The sequence below is a fragment of the Leptonotus elevatus genome, chromosome 2 (assembly GCF_054856555.1).
Source record: "Leptonotus elevatus isolate MCC_2025b chromosome 2, RoL_Lele_1.0, whole genome shotgun sequence".
In the NCBI taxonomy this organism is placed as follows: domain Eukaryota; kingdom Metazoa; phylum Chordata; class Actinopteri; order Syngnathiformes; family Syngnathidae; genus Leptonotus; species Leptonotus elevatus.
In genome coordinates this window covers 27,915,285-27,940,915 of record NC_141240.1, presented here as the reverse complement: position 1 = coordinate 27,940,915, position 25,631 = coordinate 27,915,285, and the positions used below count along the sequence as shown (strand labels likewise).

Here is a 25,631-nt window from a genome sequence, read left to right as displayed (position 1 = left end):
AAGAAACACAACAATAACTGATTAAAACGCTTGCATTATTGGCGGGCACAAATCCAGGAGCAGCTGGTTCTGCTGATTGTTTGTACAAAGTGTCTTGCATGTCATTCACCACGGTATGTCAAGTAGCAGAGTTTTCAACTGTAATGCAGTTAAATCAAGCTAACGTAGCTTTTTCTATGTCCTCTACCACAACTACTACTGTACAACGGTAACAACAAAGCAACATTGCCCACGCCACACGACCTTGAACAAAGCGGCAAGTATTGGTGCAATGTAATCTATGTTGCGGCGGTCAAGTTGCCCAACTTCTGAAGCACAATTCACACTGGTAGTTTCACCACATTGTCGCAATGTTTCAACTGAGAGGAATTACGCAAGACTTGACAAATAATTTCCACTCAGTGGTCAGGTTGGACGTCTCAACAAAGGCTAGACTCTGGCCGGCAGAGCGATGGTGCCGATGGAGGCTACTCCAGATACCATTAAGTATGACACATTGAAGACCGTCCTTTTTACGACTGTTCAAACTGTCATAAAGACAAAAAGCAGACCGCTTGCTGTCACTAAATTGCCTCAGAGATAGCAAACCTTTTTGGAAATGATGGAGAGATTACCGGCAGTCAGATTGCTGAGTCATTCCTGTTTATCCACATCTTCCTATATTAGCTTGCTAGCTGGCCTATCTATAATGAATGTTTGTAAATTGTAAAACCTGTAATTCTGGAAAAATACTGACTTGGCATTTTAAGTGAGGTGCAGGGTACAGCATCTGAATCATTTGTTTCTACCATAAAAAAAAAGAAGACATTTTGCTTTTTAACTGTCTTTTCCCCAGCGTGCTCATTCAGGAAGTGTGAGCGTTAGCTTGTATTGTGATTCATCTCTGCCACCTGGAGTCGAAATGTCTCACTGGTGAGAGGCGCTGACCATTCATGGTAATACCTGTCGAGCATGGACACCAACACTTGATGTTTGCGCTCTCATGCTGATTCATTTCCTCTAATGAATGGCCACCCCCCCACCCCCCCCACCCGCGCCTCCTGACTCAAGCTCAAGTCTCCCAACGTTCCTCTAAATAAGGCAAGCGCGCCTCCTCTGTTGCTTGCGTCGTCTCCTGTGCACAGCGTTTGCGCTTGTTGAACAGGAGACTCAAGCCAAGCTCCTTTTCACTCTCACCCAGAGTCTCACACATGACTGGCTGAGTCTCCAAACATCTTAATCACAGAAAAATGTGCACTATGAATCATCTGATTTCATGTCTCGGTGTCCCAGATTGCACAATCAGCCCAATTCTTCACAAGCGTTTTGGTTTAAAAAAAATAATCGTTGGAAATAACTGGAAATTCTTCTGAAACTACAGAAAGTAGTCATCTCTCTTATATCCAAAGTCTTGGTGAATTTGCTCGTACTTTGAGACTAGAAAGTCTCACTTTCTGGGCAGTTCGTTGCATGTTTTCTTATTTACATCTTCTCAATTGTCTGGAATGAAGTAGAATAAGACTAAGAGACACAGGTGAGTGGACATTGTTTGGTAGGTAGGGAACCAGGTGAAAATACTAAAAAAGCAACAGCATGTAACAAGTGCATTTAAAATAAAGCGAGTTTGACTTTTTATTAAGAAGAATCACTGCTTCACCAATGCTATGGTAGCACCAGAACAGCTGCCTAAGACTACAACATTGTTCGTATGTCACAATTCCAATGTTTTGTTCTGAAGTGGCACAATTTGGAACGTACCATAGCGGTGTAAATACAAAACAATAAATGCATGGCATTGGAAGATGTGTCTTTGTATCAGTTAGGCCTCAAAATGATCATGCCATTATGACCATGACTAAGTATCCTTGAGCAAGATATTGAACCCCCCCCCCCCAGTTGCTCCTGATGCTGTGTGAATGAGTAGACGAGTGTTTTCCACCTTACAAGGCCCTCAAAACAATTATACAGGTAGCCCTCTTGGTTGAATCTTCAGTATTTACACGTGAAGTTGCCAAACATTCTTACAGTGGCGTGTGTGTCTAACCGTATGTGAACTGTATATTTGGGCGTATTACGATTGCCATGATGGTAGAAGGAAGTGAAAGCTAACTGCAGCTCTCCTGTTCCCATTTTTTTAGCTGGTCGGGCAAGTGTGGGGTCACATGACAACATTTGGCTTATTGTAGCACCTCCACTTCAACCACCGACAGGATTTAGTGACACAAACCTCCACTGTTCACAAACTGTTCTGTTGTAGTTTTATACAAAGGTAACCACTGGTGAGGTCATTTCTTCCTGCTGGTTGTTCCACTTGTGAAAATGTGAAAGAAAAGGTTTGTTGTTGAATGTGTAATTTATCACTCTCCCAAGCCCAAAAGAGGACTGCCTGTTGCTGCAGAGTGAAGGAGATCCCTCACTAGGCCGTTAATAATCTGATTTATATGACACAACGGGTTTAATGCAATTCATGCCATGACCGTAATTGGGCGTGACTGTCACACACGCATTTCAACAACATGCGGCCGTTGTTAAGTTGCGTAAAAGATTTGTTTTGTCTTGCGATGTTAGAGCTTTTCATCGGCAGCATACAACACAACATTCCTAAACACAAACACAGGAACTCTGGGATTGTTTGGCCCTCCGAAGAACACCGTGTCTGCTGAACGCAAACCTGCTCAGCCCACCTTACAAGCGAGCACAAAATGTATCATGCTGAAGCTATTTATAGTCCACAACTGGCTCTTGGAAGAAAGGATTCCTTGCGGCCTGGAGAGCAGTCATATAAACTGCAGCAGATTGACTATTAAGGACAGTCCCGAAAGCCAAGCGCCTCATTGGAAAGATTTTCCAAGATGATCCTTGAGCTCCATTCAGCTGCAATAAAAATTCCTGACTGGATCCTTTTTTTTTCTCCCTGTAGACTATTGTTTTTAGTTTAAGTAATGACAGCAACCTACATGTTTAAGGTAGGGATTTATAACAGCATTTGCATTTATATTAAAAAAAGATGTGCTCAGACATTTTATTAGGTACCTGCACTATCTACTGAGATTTAGTCGATGACCCGGGGCTTCATTCATTCACTTTCATGTCCTAATTAGGCTTGCACAGAACATATAGTGAACTTACACTGGACAATTTAGAGTTTTCAATTTGCCTAACATGCATGCTTTGCGAATGTGCGAGGAAGCCTGAGTATCCGGAAAAATCCCGAACCTCACAACTGCTTGGCAGACACATTAACCACTAAGTCACTGTGTTGCCGCAATAAATTCTCCCAAATTAAAGAAAATTTCCAAACCTGAATTTTACTCCTTGGCTTGTCTCGCCACCAAAGTTTGTGGAAGGACAAACCAAGGAGCAGAGGAGTACAAAAATAAAAAAATTAAAATCTACATGTGAGGTTGAAGCTACTTTAACGTTTGGTTAGGGGTAAACGGTACACATATGGTATAGTCATGGTATGGCATGGTCAAAAGTTAAAGAAATCAAATTATGTAAATGCTAAATTCTAACACTGCTTATCTGTTATCACGTCAACTGAACAGCAATGTTTATACTAAGACATGCAATCTATCTTGGCTGGTCCATGAAGTAGATGATATTTGGTCACCTTGGCAACAATAGTGGTTGTGTGGTCCTTTTTATTTCTTGCTAATGTAGCAGCATTCACATCATTTTAAAACTGTTATTTCAAGGTCCAATTATAACATAGATGTAGTAGTAGTAGTAGTAGTGGTCGCATGGCCAATTAGGTGGTTGTTGCGACCAGTCGTCTGAAGTCGTCTTGGTCCTGGGCCCGAAGCAGAAGGTCAGAAAGAGGGCTGGCGGCGGCCACGGGGAGGAGGATGAGATGCATCGGTTGTTTTGCCGTTATTGAGTCGTCCAGACGAGCCACGTGACAGAGCTGATGGTCGCCGCTTCTTGATGAGGGTGGAGACCAATGATGGATTTCCTGCCCTGGCGTAGATAGCCTCGTTGCCGACAAAGTCGTACCAACGGATATGAAGAATGCTCCTCAAGCAACGCCTGTGGAATGCATCCAGGCGGCGTTGCATAACTGCTGAGAGCGTCCATGTTTCGCTGGCGTAGAGTAGGACTGGATGATGAAGGAGTCGAAGAGGCGGAGTTTGGTTTTCCAAGCTGATAGAGGGGCTCGACCAAACCCTGGAGAGTCTGCCGAAAGCGCTGCGAGCCAGCTAGAGTCGGCGCAGGATCTCGGGATCGCAGGGACCATTCGTGGCAAACTTTGACCCAAGGTAGATGAACTCCTCAATGACCTCCACCTCTCGACCACGACCAAGTGGTACCAGAGGTCGGACCATCAGCAACTGTAACTTGGTCTTGACCCAGTTGATTTCCAGTCCAAGTGGGAGGGCCTCCTCCGAGAAAATAAGCAGAGCATCCGAGAGCGCGTCCAGGAAGGTGGCAAGCAGTACGATGTCGTCGGCGTAATCAAGTGTGTGAGCAGCAGAAGAGACACGTCGGTCTGAGACTAGCACCCACCTCTGGGCAACGGGCGAGGGACGAGGTGACCCAGTAGTCAACGGCAACATTGAACAAGTTGGGGGCGGCCACGCAGCTCTGCCATACGCCCGAGCTGGTGCGGAACGGCTGCGAGACCAGAAGCCTGCACGGACTGTCCATGTTGTATCTGTGTACAGATCCCGCAGGATGTTGATGTACTTGCGCGGGATGCCAATACCCTGAAGCAGAAGCCAGAGGACACCTCGATCGAGCGAGTTGAACGTCGCCTTGAGATCGATGTACGCGACGAGGAGGGCCTGTCGGTTTCCCTCCGCTACTCGGCTAGAATCCGACTCAGCTGTCAAGCGGTTTAGGGTGAAGCCGGCTTGTTGTGGGCGGCGCTTAGAGACAAGGTAGGGCTGAAGACGCTGCAAGGTTATGGAAGTTATGACTTTGGATGGTACAGACAGAAGGGTGATGGGGCGGTAGTTGGCAGGGTTTCTCTTGTCGCCTTTGTTCTTGAAGAATGACACCACAATGCCGGATTTCCACTTCCGCGGGACTCTTTCTACTGCTCAGATGGCGCAGCAGATTTAAAGGAGCCGGGGGGCGGAGGACGTCAGGGACGACTGCAGCATTTCGCCTGTAATCCCATCCACTCCTGGGGCACGGCCCGCGGGAAGCTTCCTGATGGTGGACTCTATTTCGGCAAGTTGAGGGAGGAGCGATCGAGATGGAGTCTGTATCAACGAAACGCTGAAGGCCGGCGGAGTGGGGGGGCGCGGGCTTGTTGAGGGCGGCTGAGTAGTGTGCGCGCCAACGCTCCAGTTTCGCCGGGGTCTCTGTGATGATGGAGCCGTCGAAACCGAGAAGCAGGGAGGACTGGTGATGCTGTCCGGCGCTGCGCAGGACCTTGATGTTCTTGAAGGCAGAACTTGCGTTGCCTCTTCGGAAATCCTCATCAGCTGCCCCGGCGATGTCCTTCAGCCAGGCAGCCTTGTCGCGACGGAGGTGGCGCCTGCGTTCGGCGTTTAGTAGCCTGTAGCTTTGCGACATCTCTTTACGAGGTCCAGAGAGTCCGTGGAGATCCAGCGGCTGTGTTTCCTGCGTCTCTGACCGAGGACGTCGAGGGCAGTGGTGTGGAGGGTGCTAGAGAACTGTGACCATGTGACCACTCTCTTCAACAGAGGATCCGGGAGCGCTGAGAACCTGTTGCGGACCTAGATTGCATAGTGTAGAGAGTAGTCCGGGGAGCGTAGCTTGTCGATATCTGGGTGGCGGGTGCTGTGCTTTCATATTCTACTTTTACTAATTGAAAACTTTGAGTTTTGCGTTAAAGAAAGTTACTGTTATTGTTACCATAGCTTTGTTGTTTTAACAAGCCTTTTTATACACTATCAACAGTGTGAAGCCATTTGGAATTTGGTGATCTGGATGGAGCAATGAAGGAATTAAAATGTAGCTGTTTAAACATTTGTGGTGGCAATCTTCCTCGACCAGCTGGGCTAATAATGGAACAGACCACCCCATTGCTGATGCGACCATGCAGAGAATAAGCAGACATAACCACTATACACAACCACTGCGTTTTGAAAACATACACTTGGGTTCGCTATAAAATGGGCCGAGGGGACTCTTATATTAACCAGACTGTTGAACAAATAACTGCATGGTTCAGAGAGGTAAACGGGACCAGAGAACAGGTGTGGATTCTACGTAAGGATGTGTCACATTTCAGAAAAGCTGCGTCTGAACGATTATAATAACGCCGTTGACCTCGCAGCCTTTCATTAGAAGACACCTCACTTCCCGTCTGCTTCGACTCGCTTGTTCTCATGCTTCACTCTGTTTAGCTAGAAACCCAATCCAGACCGAGGACATGACATTCGCCGAGGCTCCTTAATGAATCTGCTGACATTGCACTGTCAATCATTTCGGGTGCCCTGATGTCCTTGCCCTGTGTTGTGCTAGACCTCCCACTTGCACTGGATTTCACCTCGAGGCGACGTAAGCCTGATCGTACGCCCACTGATGACGTCTATATAAGGCAAGCGTGCCTTGGACAGCAAGTGAACATAAACAACTGGCATAAAAGGAGGCCTGGAGGTGTCGCACTGTAAAAGCCAAACCCGCACATGACGTTTATTTGAACGTGACATTGCTTGCTAGCATGCGGCATTCTTGTGAGACCTCCGCTGAGTTCAACAGCGGCTCGCCTTTTCCCGCTCAAGGTCGTCTAGACGGGACATACATCAGGAAGTCCTCGGACGAGATTTCAGAACACCGTGGACTCGATGTTCAGCATGTTTGAGTTTTTCTATTTTTCATTTTTACACAACTGTATAGTGCACTGATGTGCACAGGTGTTAGACTCAAGGCCTGGGGGCGAGATTCGGCCTGCCACATAATTTTTGGTGGCCCATTAAAGCAAATAAAGTGTGTACTTTCTGTATCTGTTCCAAAATTAAGGTGGAAATGTCTTGACAATAATATGTTATATGTGACTTCACTAGTCTAAATGTGACATTCTGATTTATATTACTTTTATGGAATTTGGGTTATGAAGCAAAATCCAGCCGATTTCATCCATTTTAGGGGGCGGCCATTTTGCCACTTGCTGTCGACTGAAGATGACATCATTGTTGCTCAGGGCTCAGGCAGCAACCAATCACAGCTCACCTGATTTCTGAAAGCTGCGCTGTGATTGGTTGTTACCTGAGACCTAAGTCGACAGCAAGTGGCAAAATGGCCGCCCCCTCAGATGGATAAACAAAACGGCTGGATTTTGCTAACTCATATTCTCATAACGCAATATTAACCAGAATGCCATCTTTACACTAGTGAGGTCACATATAACATATTGTCAATAAATGTTTACGGTTGAGTTCCACTTTATCATTTTGCTTCTTCTTTTTCTTCAGCTATTACAAGAATTTCATGATTTCTTCACAAAAGCTGAACAATAGTATTTAATTTGTGGTTGTGTATTTTCAATGAGGGGACTCTGAAGGCCATATTTTCTTGCATAACGCAAATCAATATGAAGTCTCGCTTCATGTCACGGGTGTCTACTGGCCGCAGACAAAAGTGCAGCGGGCAAGGGGTGGGCTTTTGTTGTAGTGCGCTATCTAACATCCCAGGCACGGGTGGCATTTCCCCAACATTGTTAATTTTTATGTAAACAGCGCAGCAACGCTGAGGAACTTCCAGAGGTAGAAGAAAAACATGTTGCCATGCGGCCAATTAATTACACCGGAGTCATGACATCAGTGCTGTTTTTATTGGCGCTCCCATATGGTCACTTTGACACAAGCTTAAAGGTCTTCTGCTGGGTGAGAACTGAGGAGCCATATTTGGTAACCTGAAAGAGCCAGTTCAAATTGGAAACCACATGACTCGATACGAAGCAGAGGAACCAATGTGACTTTGACCAGCTCAGAAGAAGACCAAAATCGAACAACACAAATAGTGAGAATATGAGAAACAGACTGTTTGAACTGCAGCGTTCCTCCTAATAGGTCAGCTCAGCAAGAAAACAAGGATTACATCTTTTGCTTCTTCTTTGGCTTTTGGCTACACTTAACAGGGGGTTTTAAGAAAAGAAGACCGTGAGAGTCCTTCTTTTGTACGACAGTTATACCTGATAAAATGTCACTAAGTTAGTCCAAAATGTTGTCCCTGCAAAAGTTCATTCTATTTCAATTCTTTCCTGTGGGTAGATATGAGTTAACTGGACACCTAAATGTGACCAAAAAGAACAATGATGAAGATGGACAACTCTTGTGAAAACGCTATATAAGGCATGTTTGTGTTTGTGTAACCTTAAGGGAGAGTGGGGCGACTATTTCCATGTGCATTGTGTCAAACATATTTGGGTAGTGGGTGTGGGAACACAGCAGCAGCAGCAAATTGGAGGGAATGTTGAAACCACACCCCGAGGCTGTACATTTCATAAAATGGCCGACCGTGTACAAAAACACAAGAGGGGGGTATATGGGGCTACATCATTACGTGGAGAGACAAATAGGCCATCCAAATAAAATATGACGCGCTGAATGCTAAATTGGGTGGGGGGATGTGCAAGGGTCATGGGAGGGTCTTGATTCGCTTTTACAAGCTTGGTCATGTTTATTAGTTGTTGTTTTATTGTCAGATAGGCCTGCTGGCATTTCCACGTTTTTCATGTATTCATGTTAAATTTCAAGTTGCTGTGTAAAAGCGCTAGCAAATGGATGTCTTCACACTCCAAACCAACAGGGGGCAGCCTATTCCAGCATTTCCTTTGGGCTTGATAAAGACACTAAAAGGAAAGTTACTTACTGAAAATAATGTGAGGTACGCTGGCATACGCGACGAATAGGCTATGTCAATGTTGGTGCAAGTGTCATGTATATTTTTCAAAGCAAGTTTTTTTGTTCGGTATTGTGTACTGTGGCAAGACATGCTTGTAAAACGTACGTAGTTGTAAATAGTTCCGAGGGCACTGGGGCACACGACCAGCGTACGGCAAGTGAGGAGGAACATACTACATTAATGTCGGCAACTGAAGAGCCACTTGAAAAAAAGAAACCACGGTAGCCACATATGGTTTGAGCATCTAAAATGAGGTTGAGTTTGAACCGTTTTACTTTCCTTTTTTCTTTTTAATTCTGCTGCAGGTGGCCCGTTCGAAGCGATATGTCAGCACATCCGCCATATTGGATGTGGCACTTGTATTCACTGGAGGCCTTTTCTCCATAGGTTTGGCACATTTCTTGAAACTGAGATGACATTTTCAAAATACCATGGACAAACCCCTAAACTACCTTACAATTGGTCTCAACTGAATGGCATTTCTCCTTGCTTTCATCAAAGTGCCAATGTCTTAGTACACGTCTCAATTGCCTCAGTGGATCTGTGCTAATGGTTGTGTAGATTTAGCCTACAGTTATCACAATGTGCCCACATTTAGCACATTTTCCAAATAAATGGATCTTGCTGATCAAACTGGATTAGTTGTTTTTCAGTCTAATGGCTGTCCTCTCTAAAACATGTCAACAGGATTTTAGTGTGTAAGTCATAATATGCAAAATAATCTGTTCAATTGTCAAAATTCCAGCATATTGCAGTAGATCAGTGTAGAGAGGATGGTTGAGACATTCACGCCATTTTTTTTCTCCTCGCTGCATTGCAAGGGAAAATATCCGCTGCGACGTGGATAAAAACCAAACAGAGAGCAGCGTAGAGTAAATTTGACTCTAAATAGATTAAATTTGAGTCTATATTGAGTGGAATCCAAATAGACTTTGTTTTAGAATAATATTTACACTTGGACGCGAGTAAAATAAAGAATTAAAAAAAAAAAAAAAAGAGTCACTCAAGGGTTGAGGAACCTTCAGGTTAGGAGACGGCCCCAGTACCACCTGAGCTACGCCACTTCTACTGTTTGCTTAGCTCCAAGATGTTTTTGGTCTTGGAGTTAGGAAGATTCCAGCTGACACGAGCGATATACTAGCGCACAGCAGGAGCTCTGTGGCTCACGGAGTCTCCCAAGCTGAAGGTCGTGAGTTAGTTCCTCAACCCTTGAGTGACTTTTATTTATTTATTTTTCAATTCTTTATTTTACTCTCTTCCAAGTGTAAATATTACTCTAAAACTGAGTCTATTTGGGCCCCCCCTTAAGCCTGGTCTCTGGTGACGGGTCTGGCGCCCGTGCATATCACTGACCAGGCTTTCTTTTCCAAAGCTTTGGTCCAAGGCCGGGATAGGCAAGTTCAGTCCTCGAGAGCCGCAGTCCTGCATGTTTTCGGTTTCTCCTGCCTGCAACCCAGGTGTTTCAAATTATCAGCTCATAATTACGTTCTGCAGGAGCCTCTCAGTTGTGTTTGAGGAGGGAGACATCAAAAACATGCAGGATTGTGCCTCGATTTTTGCCTAAAGTCAGCTGGGATCAACTCCAGCTCACGTGCAGGTTGCTCAGTAGACGTTTTTGTTCAGGCTGCTCAGAATGATAAGTCTAATGTATGTGTAACAAGTCTGGACACATTTTCTTCTTGACACCAAAACACTTCCATTATTATTGCTGTTATTAATACGCGAGCTGGTTTGCACACTCTGGTGAGCGGTGACGTGATGACACGATGATGCGCGCCCGAGCCCGGCCACACAAGCTTCTGATGTGGCCGAAGAGAGCCACAACCAAATAGACACTCATTATTGTTTCCTGTACACAGTGTGACTTGGAGGGCTCAACAAAGGCATTCCGCTGACCACGTTCGACTCCCTGCTCATTTCAAGTTCGAACTCGGAACGCACCAGAGAAATAAAGACGGCTTACACATGTCAACACAAATAATGCTATGACAACCACACGACGGATTTGTTGTGATGTGCAGTCCTGCTCACTGTTATTGGCACCCCTTCGTTTTTTTTTGCATGATCTCTGTATAATAATAATAATAAATGAAAATGTACCAAATTTATATCATCAAGACCTTTTAATTGGATGTAATTCCACAAAGGAAATAATGGGAGCCCTCTTTGATGTTTGGTTGCACACCCTTTGGCAGTGACGACAGCTTCCAAACGCTTTTTTATAGCCATCTCTAAGCTTCTTGCCATTCTCCGCCATGATTTCCCCCCAATCTTCCTTTGCAAATTGCTCATATCAAAGATTTTCATTCGGATTGAGATAAGGAGTTATTGCTGGCCATTTTAAAACAGTATTTTTTTTCCTTTTGTAACCATTCCTTTGTGCTTTTGGATGTGTGCTTTGGGTCTTTGTCATTGCTGGAGGACCCATGACCTTGGACTCAAACCAAGTTGTCTAACACTTGGTAGGACATGTCCCCCTAGAATGTCTTGATAATTCTCTGATTTCATGATTCCTGTGATTTGATTAAGGCCTCCAGTGCCAGATGCAGCAAAGCAGCCCCCCAGAATGATGGATCCTCCACCGTGCTTAACTCTAAGGAGGCTGTTCTTTTCCTTGGAAGCTTCATTGCAATAAAACTGTTGCCGTGCATTGCCGTAAAGCTCTATTTTTGTTTCATCCGTCCACAGAACATTTTCCCAAAAGAATTATGGTTTGTCAGGTACTTCTTGGCAAAGGTTAGCCATTCTTTTTTTTTTATGTCTGTCTCAGGAATGGTCTTCGCCCATGAAACCCTGTTTTTGGTTCAGTGTGTGGCGTATGGTACTTCTTGAAACCATGATTCCAGATCGTTCCAGGTTGGCTTTCAGGTCTTTGGGTGTTTAACGTGGTGTGTGTTTTTTTTCCTACCATTTCTCTCGCCGCTGAATGGTAAGTACACAATGTTTTGATTTTTTTCAACTTGATGTTTAAAATCTGGCTTTAATTTTTATTTTATTTTTTAAATTCAAACAACTCTACCATGCATCCTAGAATGAATCACGTTGCACTTTTGAAGTTTGACTTCTCATATTGACATTTATTATTATGTTATTTGTTCACATTCTGCTAAGCCAGTTTTAAACTAAAATACTGTGCATCCTGTATGTCATGTTGTCGTCAAACATTACTTGTGGATGTTCCGACATGTAGGATAATAAACATAATAATAAACTCATGTCCCCTTCATACTGTTGAGCGCTTGTACATAAAAACACGTGTTGATTTGAAAGAGATGACTGCGGACAGTACAACGAACAAACCTTTACCCCCTAAAAAGCCCTCTGGAAGATTTCTTCATCTATAACAATCCCGTTGCTAAGCGCGTGTGTTGAAAACAAAGGGCGGGCCGCTCTGCAACTGGAGCCAGCTCATGACTTCCGCCGCTTCATGACTCATCTGTCATCCAACGTGCCATATCGCACAGTCTGGAACAATCAGCATCACTTTGGGGAGGTGGGAGACCAAAGGAATCGAGTGATTGCCTGGACCGGAGTGACCGAAGAACAAGAAGTTAACGAAACAGGAAGCCAGAGCGGGCTTTTACACCCGAGGAATTTCCTGTCTGCTCCATGTGTGCTGCTCAGCTGAGGAGAGACATGAGGAAACAGGAGGAGGAAAGAAAATGAATATGTGTTTTTACGGAAGACAAGCTTCGGGTTTGGATCACGAGCAGGCTCGTTCTTGAGCCAAACAGTCCATTTCAACCAGAAGCTCACTTTCTCTCAACGGTGTGGGTGTTTTCCCCCCCACCAAGAACCACATTTTCCACCATTAAAACAAATGCCCTCACCTGAGAGCATCGGATTCAAAAGGAGAAGGGAAATGGCCCCAAGGAACAAACATACATTAAATCCTCTGATTGTTCCGACTTGCGTACAAACCGCTAAGCTACCTCTTGTGGTTTTTATTTGCTGTCTGTACCCGAGTGGTAAAATGGTGTTTATTCTGTGACTTAACAGTTGCCTAATGGCTGGCCTCAGGGTGTCTCTAGACCCCCCGCCCCACCAGAGTCAGCCCACCAAAGAGGGTTAAATGAGGGTGGGCGTAGGTTGTGGCCCTAAGGTGTCAAAAAGTCTGACATTTAGGTCATTTTGGTGGATGGCCACCATGTCCATGCAACAAAGCCTCATCAACAAGGAGTTAGTTGAGTAAACCCCTTTTCACACTGCACTCGCAGCATGCTCATAGTACCAGAAAGTAAGCACAGAGAATTGGGCATCTGGTTTGAGAAGTAGATGTAGCTTTCATTGTTGCAAAAGATATCCCTTGCTTTGCTCATTTGAGGAGGAGGAGGAGACAGTGGCGCAACAATAGGGAATGGTACTTTTTTGGGGGTGAGGTACAGTTCCACCATGACCGCTTCAAGGTAGGCTGGGCAGAGACCAGCTTTTTCTGAAACACATCACTGTATGTCAACTCTCATACATCCCAAAAGCTCGGGACACTATTAAGGCTTCATGCCGTTACATGTAAATAGGTCAGCCAAAATAGCACAAAATCTCTCTGCCAGCTTCTCTCTTATTATCTTATATCTCTTCTCTCTTCTCTCTTGTCTGACGTCACAGCACCACCACTCTCGAATAAAACTCTTTTTTTTTTTATTCGAGGCGCTCTGTCGTAGCAATGCTCCGTTCCGTGTATGCTCACCACATACACGATGAATGGGTTTGTTTGATGGCACACTGCTCCCTGCTAAGTGCAGTGTGAAAAAGTCTTAAGGTGTTGGGCTGGAATAATAGGGAATGACATGGTAAGCCTCTTGAGGGTGATTGAAAGTGTCAAAATGATTTTGCTGACTGTTTCCTGACATGGTATTAAGAGAACCAAGTTTTCCACAGATTTTATGTAAGATAATCCAAGCTGCAAAAAATACTATCGAAGCTCAAAAAAAAACATTATGGTCACCTCTTCACCTGACCTCAACCCTCCTAAGAACCTGTGGAGCATCCTTAAACCTTAAAATGATTATCTATCAAAGTAGACAATGGCAGTATACCTCCAATGATCAGTTAAAAGATTTTTTATTTTTTTTACTGTCCTCAAAAGTCAAATATATCTTAGCCCCCCCCGCCCCCCAGCATTCTTGGCATAGTTTTTTTTTTTTAACTGATGTGCTTCATTTTTACAATTTGAATTTTAAAAAAAAGAAAAAAAAAACTTTTTTCTATGCATTTTTCCCCTAAAAAATTGCCCACAAATAAATACTGTTGTCAGCATGGCATGTTTATTAAATACAATTCTTATTATTGTAAAACCAAAATAATTGTTAGTTACCATAAAATTGTATTCAACCAATGTAAATTACGTTGACTACTTGGGAAAATAGGGAAAAAATTGTAAAATAATGTAAGCATAAAGTATACTATTAACAGCTCTGTTTGGACTGTGACTGTTTTTTCTTTTTCAAAATTTTCCTTTGGAAACAAAAATGCTATTGTATATAAAAAAAAATCCACTTTGAGACTTAACCTGAGCATAGCATATTGATTTCTTATTTTCTTGTTGAGCTAGGACTTTAATACATCAACTTTTCCATGTTTACTTTTGGACATATTTCGGTGAACATTATACATCCATGTACATTCTGATGCAGCGTATCCCCAAAACCAAACTAACATACACCCAAACAGCAAACAAGTCTATATGCTACTGTATATACATTCTAATGTACATCCATACACACATACAGTACACCATGCGTTACCGCAATCATTCCACTCTAAAATAAAAACTTTGAAACTAAACAAAATTCTCAGAAACACGATCGCCACATAGCTTGGCGTCCATTTCTATCAGAGATCATTCAAAAAAAACAACATTGTATTTGTTCTTGTACAGGGAAAAGAACCCAAGAAAGTATGAAAATGATGGGTCGTCGGAACCACCTTGAACCTTTAGGTTGGATGTGTTCAATGCTATTGTCAAGTCACACTTTTATATCACACTGGTGGAGATACGACCTACTTGTTGAACTATTAATATGTTGACTCTATCGCTAACATTCTATCACACTTCAAGAGTCTGTAAATAAATACGTGCTTGACATGACTTTCTATACATATAAGTGCCAGGCCTATTTTTAAATCATTGTGTCAGCTGTGTCGAGTCGTGTGAATTGCTCTGCAAGTGTGTATGTGTTTCAGCTGTGTCGCCATGGTGGCCGAGCGATGATGCCAAAGGATAAAGCCACACCCCTTTTTTCATCACACTTGGAGCGAGATGGAAAATACTGTTCACTTAGTCAAGGCCAATTATGCCAAACTGACAGCAACACAGGCAGCATGGTGGACTAGCGGTAAGCGTGTCTGCTTCACAGTTGTGAGGTACCGGGTATGAATTTTGGCTCCAGCTTCCCTGTGAGGAGTTTGCGTATTCAAAATATACTTTTGATTTGTGTTCAATCTCTTGAGTGCCTGCGTGAAATTAAACAGGCAATTAAATCTTGTTCCTGGATCTGAACATGTGTTGTTCTGAAATATGTTAAAAATGATTGATGCTTGAGGTATTTTGACAAAATACTATTTTAATAAAAATAACAATATATGGATAACATGTCTCCTTTATAACATGCCTACAGAGTAGATAATGTTTATTTTTTTTACTTGAAATTTCCATCATTTAGTATAATACATTAATAATTGGAGGCGGGATTATGTCCCGCAGCAGATTATGGTCGACCACTGTATTTGTCTTTACCCTTCAAAAGGTCAAAAAGTTAAGATAAGAGGTGTAAAGTAGCAGGCCACCACTTAGAAAGATAATTAGGAGCACAAACAAAATAATTGGTTAAGACTGAGGTCACAGAGGAGATGACGGGATACCTACACAGCTTTACTTAAAACATCAACATGTAGAAGAGTATTTTCGAGAGAAAAAAATCCCTTTCACTCCCACTTCTGCCTCACAGATTTGAGGTTTGGGGTTCGACCTTCCTATGTGGAGTTTGCATGTTCTCACCGGTTTTCTCCCAGTCTTTCCTCCCACATTCCAAAAACATGCACTGAAGAATATAGAAAGTGTGTTTGTCTATATGTGCTAAACAAAAGTAATAGAAAATAGATAAGTGGATGTTTTACTTACTTCAAGGTCGTTAACACAAAATTGAGGTCAAATCAGCATTTTAGAGCCTGAAAAAACAAAGATTTGATAACATTTTTAAATGATATAATTTAGTCACAAACTTTTTTTTAAATCCTAATAACTGTGACAGCTAGAGTGCTAACAGAAACTACTACAGATAGGTCAACACATTCTAATGTGAGCCAGCTAACAAGCTAAAGTCAGCAAATTGGTTTATCTTGAATATCCATTCGTCCATAGTTTTAACAGCGCGGGTCGTAAGTTTTCACTGGGGCCTTTTCACAGCTGACTTTTGGGCTAGAGGTAGGGTACACCCTGGACTGGTTGACTGTGTGGCAGTTGTGCTAACCGCTATCGCTATAATGCAAATGTCACTTACTGACTTGTACACAATAAGTAGAAAAGGAAACCGAACAGCAAAATTCATGACTAAATATTAAATTACAAAACATGTTGATTTTACACACGTTTATTTGTTCAAAACACTGAACATTAAACATTCAAATAAATAACCAAAACAAGTAAATTATGCCTTTTTCATGGGCTAACATAGCACTAAAAAAGTGGTCACCCCTGGCCACCACATGCCTCCGCCATTGATGGCTTACTCTCTTTGATGATGCAATGACACTTGACTCATTGAGCCATTTTCAGCAGTAAAAAGTTATGATTTTGCCAAGAGTTAATTTGATAACTTCATTATTTTTCATGTACAATTAATACCTTTAAAAACGTGCTGTCAACTGAAGATGACTTCACCTGTGCTGAGGAAGTAGGTAACGGCCAATCATGGCTCAGTTTGCTGACCAAATCCAGAAAACAGATGAGTCATGATTGGCTGTTATTACCTAATTCCACAACACGTGATGCAAGGTTATTTTAGTTAACGAAAAAACTAAAACTAAAATTCAAAAAACAATTTCGTTAACGAAATAAAATGAAATTAAAAATGCCTTTAAAAAAAATTAAAACTAACTGAAACTACATTTGATGTTCACAAAAATAACTAAAACTAACAACAATTATAGCAAAAAAGTCCTTAGTTTTAGTCTTTGGTAATTCATTTAATGTATAAGCCTTTCGGGATATTTTAAATGTGATTTTAAGTATATTTATTTCACCGGAATAAGGACGTTTGAAAGTGTCACACAGAAGTGACGTCATCTAGCAGCAGCCAATAGAAAAGCACTTTCAGATGACGTCGCTCCAAGGCGACAACCAAATACAACGCTAGGTAAGAAATGAGTTACATTTCTCATTTTACCATGGTGTTTATCAAATATTGCGCACAAGCAGAGGTGCCAAATCCAGGTCCAGAAACTAAAAACCCTGTCACAGTTTGGCTTTAACCCCAGGTGCTAGCTAGCTAGCTAGCTCCCTGGCTAGCTCCCATGGTGTTCCTTTACCTGCTAGGGAGCTAGCTAGCTAGCTCGCATCAATGGCTAAAGCCAAACTGTGGCAGGGTTTTTACTCTCTGCACCTGGATTTGTCACCTCTGCGCACAAGTAATACACATTAAAAAAACGAACTAATTAAAACTAAACATTTTTTAAATAACTAAAACTAATAAAAACTAACAGAGCCACCCTGAAAACTAATTACAACAAACTTAAATAAAAAAATTAAATTCAAAACGAAATAAAAACTAACCAAAATGAAAATTCCAAAACTATAATAACCCTGATGTCATCCTCAGTCGACAGCAAGTGGAAAAATTAGTTTTTAAAGGTGCTTATTGTACATGAAAAGTAACAAAGTTATCGAATTAATTCTGGACAAAATATACACTTTTGACTGCTTGAAAATGGCTCAATGTGTCAAGTAACGGTTGAACAAACATGACGTTTTTGGGGACGCCTGAAAAGTGACTATTTTGCAGGTACAGACGCCTGTGATACTTAAAAAAAGTTCACATATACATTTAGAGAATATTGTGGTTCTTAAACGTTGTCATATAATCAAATGTTCTAAACGACAGCAGTTGCTCCGTATTTTTCATTGAGAAAAGCATTTGATGTGCAGGATTAATGCAGGGAACCTTCAGGGGGGGCCCCAACAGCTGCAAAAGACCCTCCAGACACGGCGGATTACTGCCGTCAATCAGCTCGCTGGCCGTGTCATGGTGCTAGCGGCTATTAATACAAGTATGGACGGACGGGTTCATGTTACTGCTACTACGCGGCCAAATTTGGGCCCTCTGTTTTTTCCCTGAAGGCTTCCAGTGAATCAGCTGAAGCAACAGTCACTCATTCCAGGCGCTGTGTTCAGGGTCCCTCTTCCGTGAATCGTTTCGAACAACGTCATGAAAGTGTTCCTCCAGTCTTACGTGTGAGTCAGTACCAGAAGTCCAACAACGCCCCCCGCCTCCGCATTAGACCACATCAGTCCCAATTCTGTTCATGAGGTCATCATACAAATATGGAATGACTTCAAATCTTCCACGCATGACTCTAGATTAGGATTCCAATTTGGGGAATTAAAAGGGAAGGATGAATATACAAATAAAGTGATTCTTATTGGTTTTGATCGAATTCATCTAATATTTCTCCATGCCAAATAACAAACAATAAACATAAACAATGCTGATGCCTTGAGATACGAATGATCTGATTTACGAGTTTTTCAAGATATAAACTTTTGTTTGGCTTGTTTGATTATTTTGGCTGATGAGCAAAAACTTCAGATAGGAACTCTACAGGTATATGGTGGTACATTCAACTCATAATTCTAAATATTTAGAAATGGGTAAAAACATTTTTTTTTATCAATTGTTATTATTTTTACTGTATTGCTGGCGTCAGGCAGAATCGCATATATCCAGTGCCATTATTTTCAGGAAAACAAGCAAAAACAAAAAATGGCAGGCATGCTGACTCACTAACATTGTATTGTCAACTGATCAATATTATTAATTGTAAAAAAAAAATCACTGCCATCGAGTGGAATTCTCGTACCTCTGTTCAACCATTAACATTGCATCGCCAAAGAGAGCAAGCCATTTTGAACACTTTAAATTACACCCACGTGTGTGGCCTGACCACTAGTAAACATTTGTGAGAAATAAAATAATAATAATACCAGATTGTTAATTGGAGGTTTTGATCTGATGACAATGATATGAAACTGACCAAATTTAGACGTAGAATGTTTCCGCCCGACCATTTGTAATTTGTGTGCCATTTTTGTTTGGTGATGTACAATTGTTTGCATGTAAAATATGTGCATTGGCTGAATAAAGGCTGATGGACTTTCATAGGAAATGTATAGAGGAAACAAATCACTTGTTGCTAGGCAGAGTTCATAGGACAGCCACGCCCACTATAGAACAACAGATAGCCAGAAAGACTATTATTAAAAAAACAAAAAACATTATTGTACGTGTAGTGTAGTGTGGATATAATGTTATAAAAGCTTTGGGTCTCAAAGGGCGATCAAAAGGAGTATTGTTCAACTGGTTAATCTTTGCCGAATCCCTGATAGGTGTACCACAAAAGTGCGAACGGTATCACATTTTTAGCACAGAGGCAAACAAAGATTAGTGGATGGACTGTGAAAAGTTTTATTTTTTCTTCTCACAGGGAATCACAGGCTCCTCCCCCTCTTCTGCCAAACTTTGGTGGGAACTCCCTGCTGTAAGTTTGATTATTAGAGGAAGACAAGGAGGCGTGGGTCTTGGAGCTCAGTCCTGAAGAGGCGTGGGTCTGGAGCGCGCACAAGAGCTGACGGTGCGTTCACGACTCGACTGCTTTGCTGAGATCCAAGTCACAGGGATGCCGTTGTAACTTTTTCTTCTTTTTTTTTTTGTTTTCACCCCAAACAACACAAGTACCTAAAAGAGCACAATACGCGCACCGGTTTTGCAACTGGAACCCAACTTCGGTGGACTTTGCCCCTCTTTTTTGTTTTGGTCAAAATGTGCTCGGGGCGAGTTCGCTCAGAGACGCCGGGGACAGGCGCTCTCGTGACCCGCTCGCTGTTGTGCCTCACCGGGCTGCTGCTCGTTTCTCCTCCTGGATGTGGAGCCTTCAACCTGGATGTGGAAAACCCGTCTGTTTACAGCGGGGACAAGGGCAGCTACTTTGGATACGCCGTCGACTTTTATCTGGCTGACTCCGCCAGGTGAGTTTCTAAAAGACCGCAACACGTTTTTCAAGAGCGTTGATTATTGCCCACTCATCATTTTTACGTGATCTATCTATCTATCTATCTATCTATCTATCTATCTATCTATCTATCTATCTATCTATCTATCTATCTATCTATCTATCTATCTATCTATCTATCTATCTATCTATCTATCTATCTATCTATCTATCTATCTATCTATCTATTATAACCCCATATTGTGATATATTGTGTTCCCCCCTTAAAACAATTAGATAACCCCAACTTAATCCATTTAGAAATCCTATTGTTCCCTCATACTGCCACTTTCATCTTGAGAGAAGCCTGTTAAGTGTGTACGCTGCTCCTGGTTGTGATGCTCTCCAGCTCAGCTGATCCCTCTGTTGGAATTCTTCAAGCTTTGTGTAGTCGAGAGACTCCACGGCCTGACACTTTTAGGTCTCATTTTTTTTATTAGGTGTTGCAAATCGCATATAGGAAAGAATGGCTTCACAGATTTGCTGACTTGCTTTTTGTGTGTGTGTGCTGTTCTGGTCGTAAAGTTAAATGAGCCTTGGATGCAAACTCCTGCAATTGTAATCATCATTAATGCCTAAAATTTTACACTCAGGAATAATCTAACTTCCTGCCTGAAAGTGTTCAACAGCTAAATTTCTCCTTTGTCATCCTTCCCTGGTTACCCAGACATTAGTAGACCTCTCCCACCATCATCCCACTACTCATCTCCTGGTCCTGGCTGTCTCTTTAAAAGCGCCGCTATCAGTCTGCCTGGGAAGATTTGATGATTTAAGACGTGAAACTTGCCTCACTGCAACGTCTCCCCGCTCCCTCCACCTCCTTACGATCTCATAGGCTGATGTCATCCGGCAGGGCTTTTTAATTCCCCCCCCCACCAACCCACGCACACACACACACACACACTCTGTCTGGCCTCCCCATCATCTCTCTTCACCTCATTAAGGATGAGGAGACGTCATCTTATTGATGATTGAACTTTTAATGCAGCGCGACGCTTCGCCTGAGGGGGAAGATGAAACAAAGAGGCTTACTAGAGAGCTTATTCCAGAGTTGAGTGAGCAGATTATTAGGGTACGTTTGTATGACAACAAGCGAGTCAAAACTGGAAGGTTTTCCCTGTGTTTTGTTGTTGTTCTTGAAAACGTTCATTTTTTTTGGACGACAATGATCTCATACTGTCTGAATGGACCATTAAAAAAAACGAACATGCATGTCAGGCTGGTAGTTGGCATGGTTGATATCAATTTTACCAATGAAAATAGAAATAACCTATTGAACGATGAACAATGAGAAGTTACCCACTGTCAATAGAAAATGGAAAAAAAAGGGGGAAAATAGTCACAGCCAAACTTTGATAACAAGTGAAGAAATTTGTCTTTGAATGTGATTCAGCTTTTTTTGCTCTGAAATTAACTGAGTCTTTATAAGCATATTTTTCCTGAAATGTTATGTCTGATTATGAATCAAAATCAGGGGTGGGCAATTAGTTTAGCAAAAGGGCCACGTGAAAAACTGCAACGCTTGCCGAGGGCCAAGCCAGCAAGCAAAAATTGACTTTATCAATATTATTTTTAATGTATTTAGGAAAAGCATATTGTCTTGTTTTAATAAATTCATACATGTGTAGATATGGTATGTCGTGTTATAAATTATGGAATACAAATTTGAATCAAAAACCAGTATGGTCCACCACAGTTTGTTTTGGTTGGGATCTATCGACATTGACCATTTTTTAAAGACACCAATTTTCATAATTGCGTTTTCACAAATTTTCTCTTTGAGACATATTTTCATTTTTTTATGTTTTCTCATGCTTCAAAAATAGTCTCACTGGTGGTGTCGTGGTACATTCGCCTGCTTTGGGTGTATGCAACATGTATCCAGGTCCCACTCAGTGACATAAGTGTGAATGGTCAGCTGTCTCTATGCTCCCTGAGGTTTACTGGTGACCAGGCTTTGGATTTAAAAATTAAGATTTGAAAAAAACATTTGGTTCAAAAGTGAACGGGTTTTGGGGATTATCATGACCTGTAAGATTGAGAAACTTTTGTTTCTCCTGTTTTCCTATTGAAAACATGACAATCTCCCTGAAAAATTCCTGTGCCACTCTTCATTGTCATTTTCTTCGCAGCTGACACATCGAAACACATCATGTGACTTGTGAAATCAAGTTTTTTTCCCCCATCTTTCTCACCAGTGCTGTGGAGACACAGCGAGTGGGGGAGTCGCAGGAATCCCGGGCCGGGGTCATGCGAGGGTTACGTGTGGAGGAGTCTCTCCCTGTTGGGATAAGTTGAACGGCTCTGGCTCCAACCTTGGCAATAAAAATATGTCTGTGTTTGACAAATTGCCAGATGTGTGTGTCCAAATGTGTGCGTTGTTGTGGTTGGACTCCACCACATCCATAAATGGGACGCCAGGCCTGCAAACACAAAGGCGTACTTTCTCCCACTTTGAGACTGACAATAAGTTTATGTATGCAGTGCTTGTCGTGCCCTCTGGCTTCACGTAATAAAATTAAACTGGGAGGTTGGCAGGCGGCCCACCAAGGAAGAAGGCCTTGGGATAATATCCAGAGAATGGGACGTACAAGTTGGCAAATGTGTGTCCCACATACACGATATAGACAAGTGCATTTGGACACTTTGCATCTATAATGGCTGCTCCAGTATTTCATGGACCTGTTTCCTCCACACCAAAATCATCCAAGCAAGGTCCTTGCTTTGGAAGAGAAAATGCCTTCCCAAACAACGCGAGAAGCAAAATGATCCTAAATGAATTGCGAGCAAAGGACTCTAGTCCAACCCAATGTATGAAGTAGTCTGTAGTACTACTACATCTGTGACAGACTGGGAATTATGGAGTGCATCATACTGAGATTGTGGTTGTAGGGGGGTGCAGAGGTCAGGGGCTGTAAAAAGAAATAACAGACACGGCTGCAAGTGTATGAAAACTGATGTTGCTATTGAGTAGCTGCGTTTACACGAGACTAAGTCTGTGCACCAAATGGTAGTGATTCAAATTGAGATTTGAGTGCGCGTGGAAAAACGAGCAGTGAATCTGAATTTTAGATTATGGGAATAGCCAACTAATCAGCATTCAATTAACAGTTAAGCACAACGGTCAGTAAAGCCCACCTCGGTATAGCGGACAGTACAGTGTATCTCTGTTGTTACGTTGCTACCCAGCTAGCAAGCGTACCTATAGGATGCTTGTGTTTGTTAGCAAGTTTTAGATACGAAGGTCCATATCGATGCTTTGACAACCTACAACGTTTTTTATATCATGAGGTCATCAAGTCCCACTTTTGCGCCTCACTTCCACGTCACCAATGTCTAACCAAAACCTATTGAGGTCATCAGTTCCACCCGGTCCCCCTTTGCCATAATTGACCTTTGCCAGACAGGTTCAGTTAAGCTAATATTGACATTAGACCAAGGTCCATTTAGCCCACTGAAATGGCAATGTTGTCCTTTTCTACAAGGGTGAGCGCTCTTGCGAACTTGATTGCTATCACTGCTGTACTTTGTCCATGTGAGTGCGTCTGCAAATTAAACCTGCTTATGTTTTTGGGCTATGCACACACGCACGTGTGCGCGTACACACACATACACCCCACAATGGGCGCTTTGTCTTTACTGCCTTCTGTTGGAGGAACTTTTCAGCGTGACTTTTTCTTCCTGAAATCAATGCTGAAACTGCTTTAAATGTCAAACTTAGCTACAGCGCTTTTCGATACCGGCAAAGACGTGACTGCCGTCACACTGCTGCGTTTGTTTCACACACAAAGTGCCTGTGTCGTGTCGTATGGTATGAACTGGGGAAAGTGGTCTTGTCGATAGAACGAGCCTGTGTTTGACGTGTGAGCACGGTGACACTGTGTGTGTGTGTGTGTTAAAAAAAAAAAAAGGTTTTAAAGAGCTGCCATCACGTTTGAGTTCGGGAATGCCCACAGGACGTCATGTCTGCTTTTGGGAGTTGGCTGCTTGTCAGGAGGGCCGTCAATTTATACGGTACATTTAATCTGCTGCTGCTAGGGGCTTGGCCCCCCACAGACCCCTCCATGAGTCACTCATCATTGTTAGTAATCTGATATGGGCTGTCCTTTATTTAGCATTAAGATGGCATGGCCATAGTTTGGCCATATTTGACATGGAGATGAGCCACTGGCCATTACTGTGAATGTTTGTGTGTGTTGGGGGGTGTTTCTACAGCTGCTTCCCCCGCCCCCACCTTTGTTTAATACAACAGCCTCTCTATGCTGAGGTGAGAGGACTCGGACCCCCTGACGTGGCCATTGTGGTGAGGTGTGAACTACCAGCACGGCAGGAGGATTTTAGGGGCCCGTGAAAGAATTGGTGGTGGGGGGTATTTTATAGGGGTGGGGGCAGGCAGGGGCAACAGTTTGCTATGCATTCATAGGAAACCTCACAAATCATTGCAATGTTTTTCCCCTTGTCGCTTATTAACACAATCGCTGGTTTTCACAAAACAGCCGCCAGGTTTAAATTAATGCACTACTTACTGCAAGGTCACATTTTTGTGGAATGGCTATGCTATAAAAAGTTGTGTGAGCATGAGCGTGGCACGACTTACGCATAGCTTTATTTTTTTTAACTCATCGTAAACATCAACATAATCCAGCTGTCAATTTAAAAAACATCGACATTGAGATTTCAAATATTTGTGTTGTGAAACTCTGAAACATTTTGAAACTACAAATAGCCCAAATGACACCGTTTTCAGTATTCTTACATGCAGACCTGCAGATGTTACAAAATCAACAAGTCCTCCAACAATAACGACCATATTGGTCGTTTTTACATGCACCAAAGTACTACCAAAAATAGTAGTTTAGCGACCTCTATCTGTATCGAAAAAATACAAAAAGTGAGACTTAAACCTGGCTTATCTGGTCGGAAGACGAACTTTTATCTTACTGAGCTAACAGGCCGGTAACGATCTTAGTGTTCTTTATTAGTGTTGACATGTATGTCAATTTGCGTTAGCATAAGGCTTTACTGAGGTTGTACAGTACACGTTACGTCTTTACTTGGGGCACTAATGGTTGAGATTAGGAAAAGGCTTAGTAAGGTTGTAGACCACGTTGCAAAACATCTAGTCAACACTAAAACAATCACTGGCCAAATAACTCAGTTAGTCTTCCGACCAGACGGGCCGGGTTCGAGCCTCACATTTTTCCCCCCGCTATTTAACATGGCCACTAGAGGTCACTAAACAAAAATACATAAGACTTGGTCGTAATTTGGCACCTTTTCAAAACGACCTACGTGCTCGTATTTATTGGAGGACTATCTCTACAAAATAGATAAAATGGTAAATTGATTGTTTTTTTATATAGCGCTTTAACTACACCGTATGGGTGCTCAAAGCGCTTTACAATTGAAGCCTCACATTCACCCATTCACCCACACATTCATACACCAGTGGTTGGCTGTTCGACATGGTCACCAGGGGTGAGGATCGAACCCACAGCCTCACAGATGGGATCCGACCACGCTAGCACCGAGCCATGCCGCCCCTATTGATAAACAACACTGTAAGCGTC

The 25,631-nt window shown here is 42.5% G+C and overlaps 1 protein-coding gene across 1 annotated transcript in view; it reads left to right on the top strand.

Moving 5' to 3' along the window:
• Positions 1-17,127: 17,127 nt before the first annotated feature.
• Positions 17,128-25,631, top strand: part of itga5 (integrin, alpha 5 (fibronectin receptor, alpha polypeptide)) — a 47,076-nt gene continuing 38,572 nt past the window's right edge. Inside the window, exons 1-2 of the mRNA XM_086067342.1 lie at positions 17,128-17,153; positions 19,498-20,038. Coding sequence (XP_085923468.1) covers positions 19,833-20,038 — 206 coding nt within the window. The 5' untranslated portion in view covers positions 17,128-17,153; positions 19,498-19,832. The remainder of the gene's footprint in view (positions 17,154-19,497; positions 20,039-25,631) is intronic.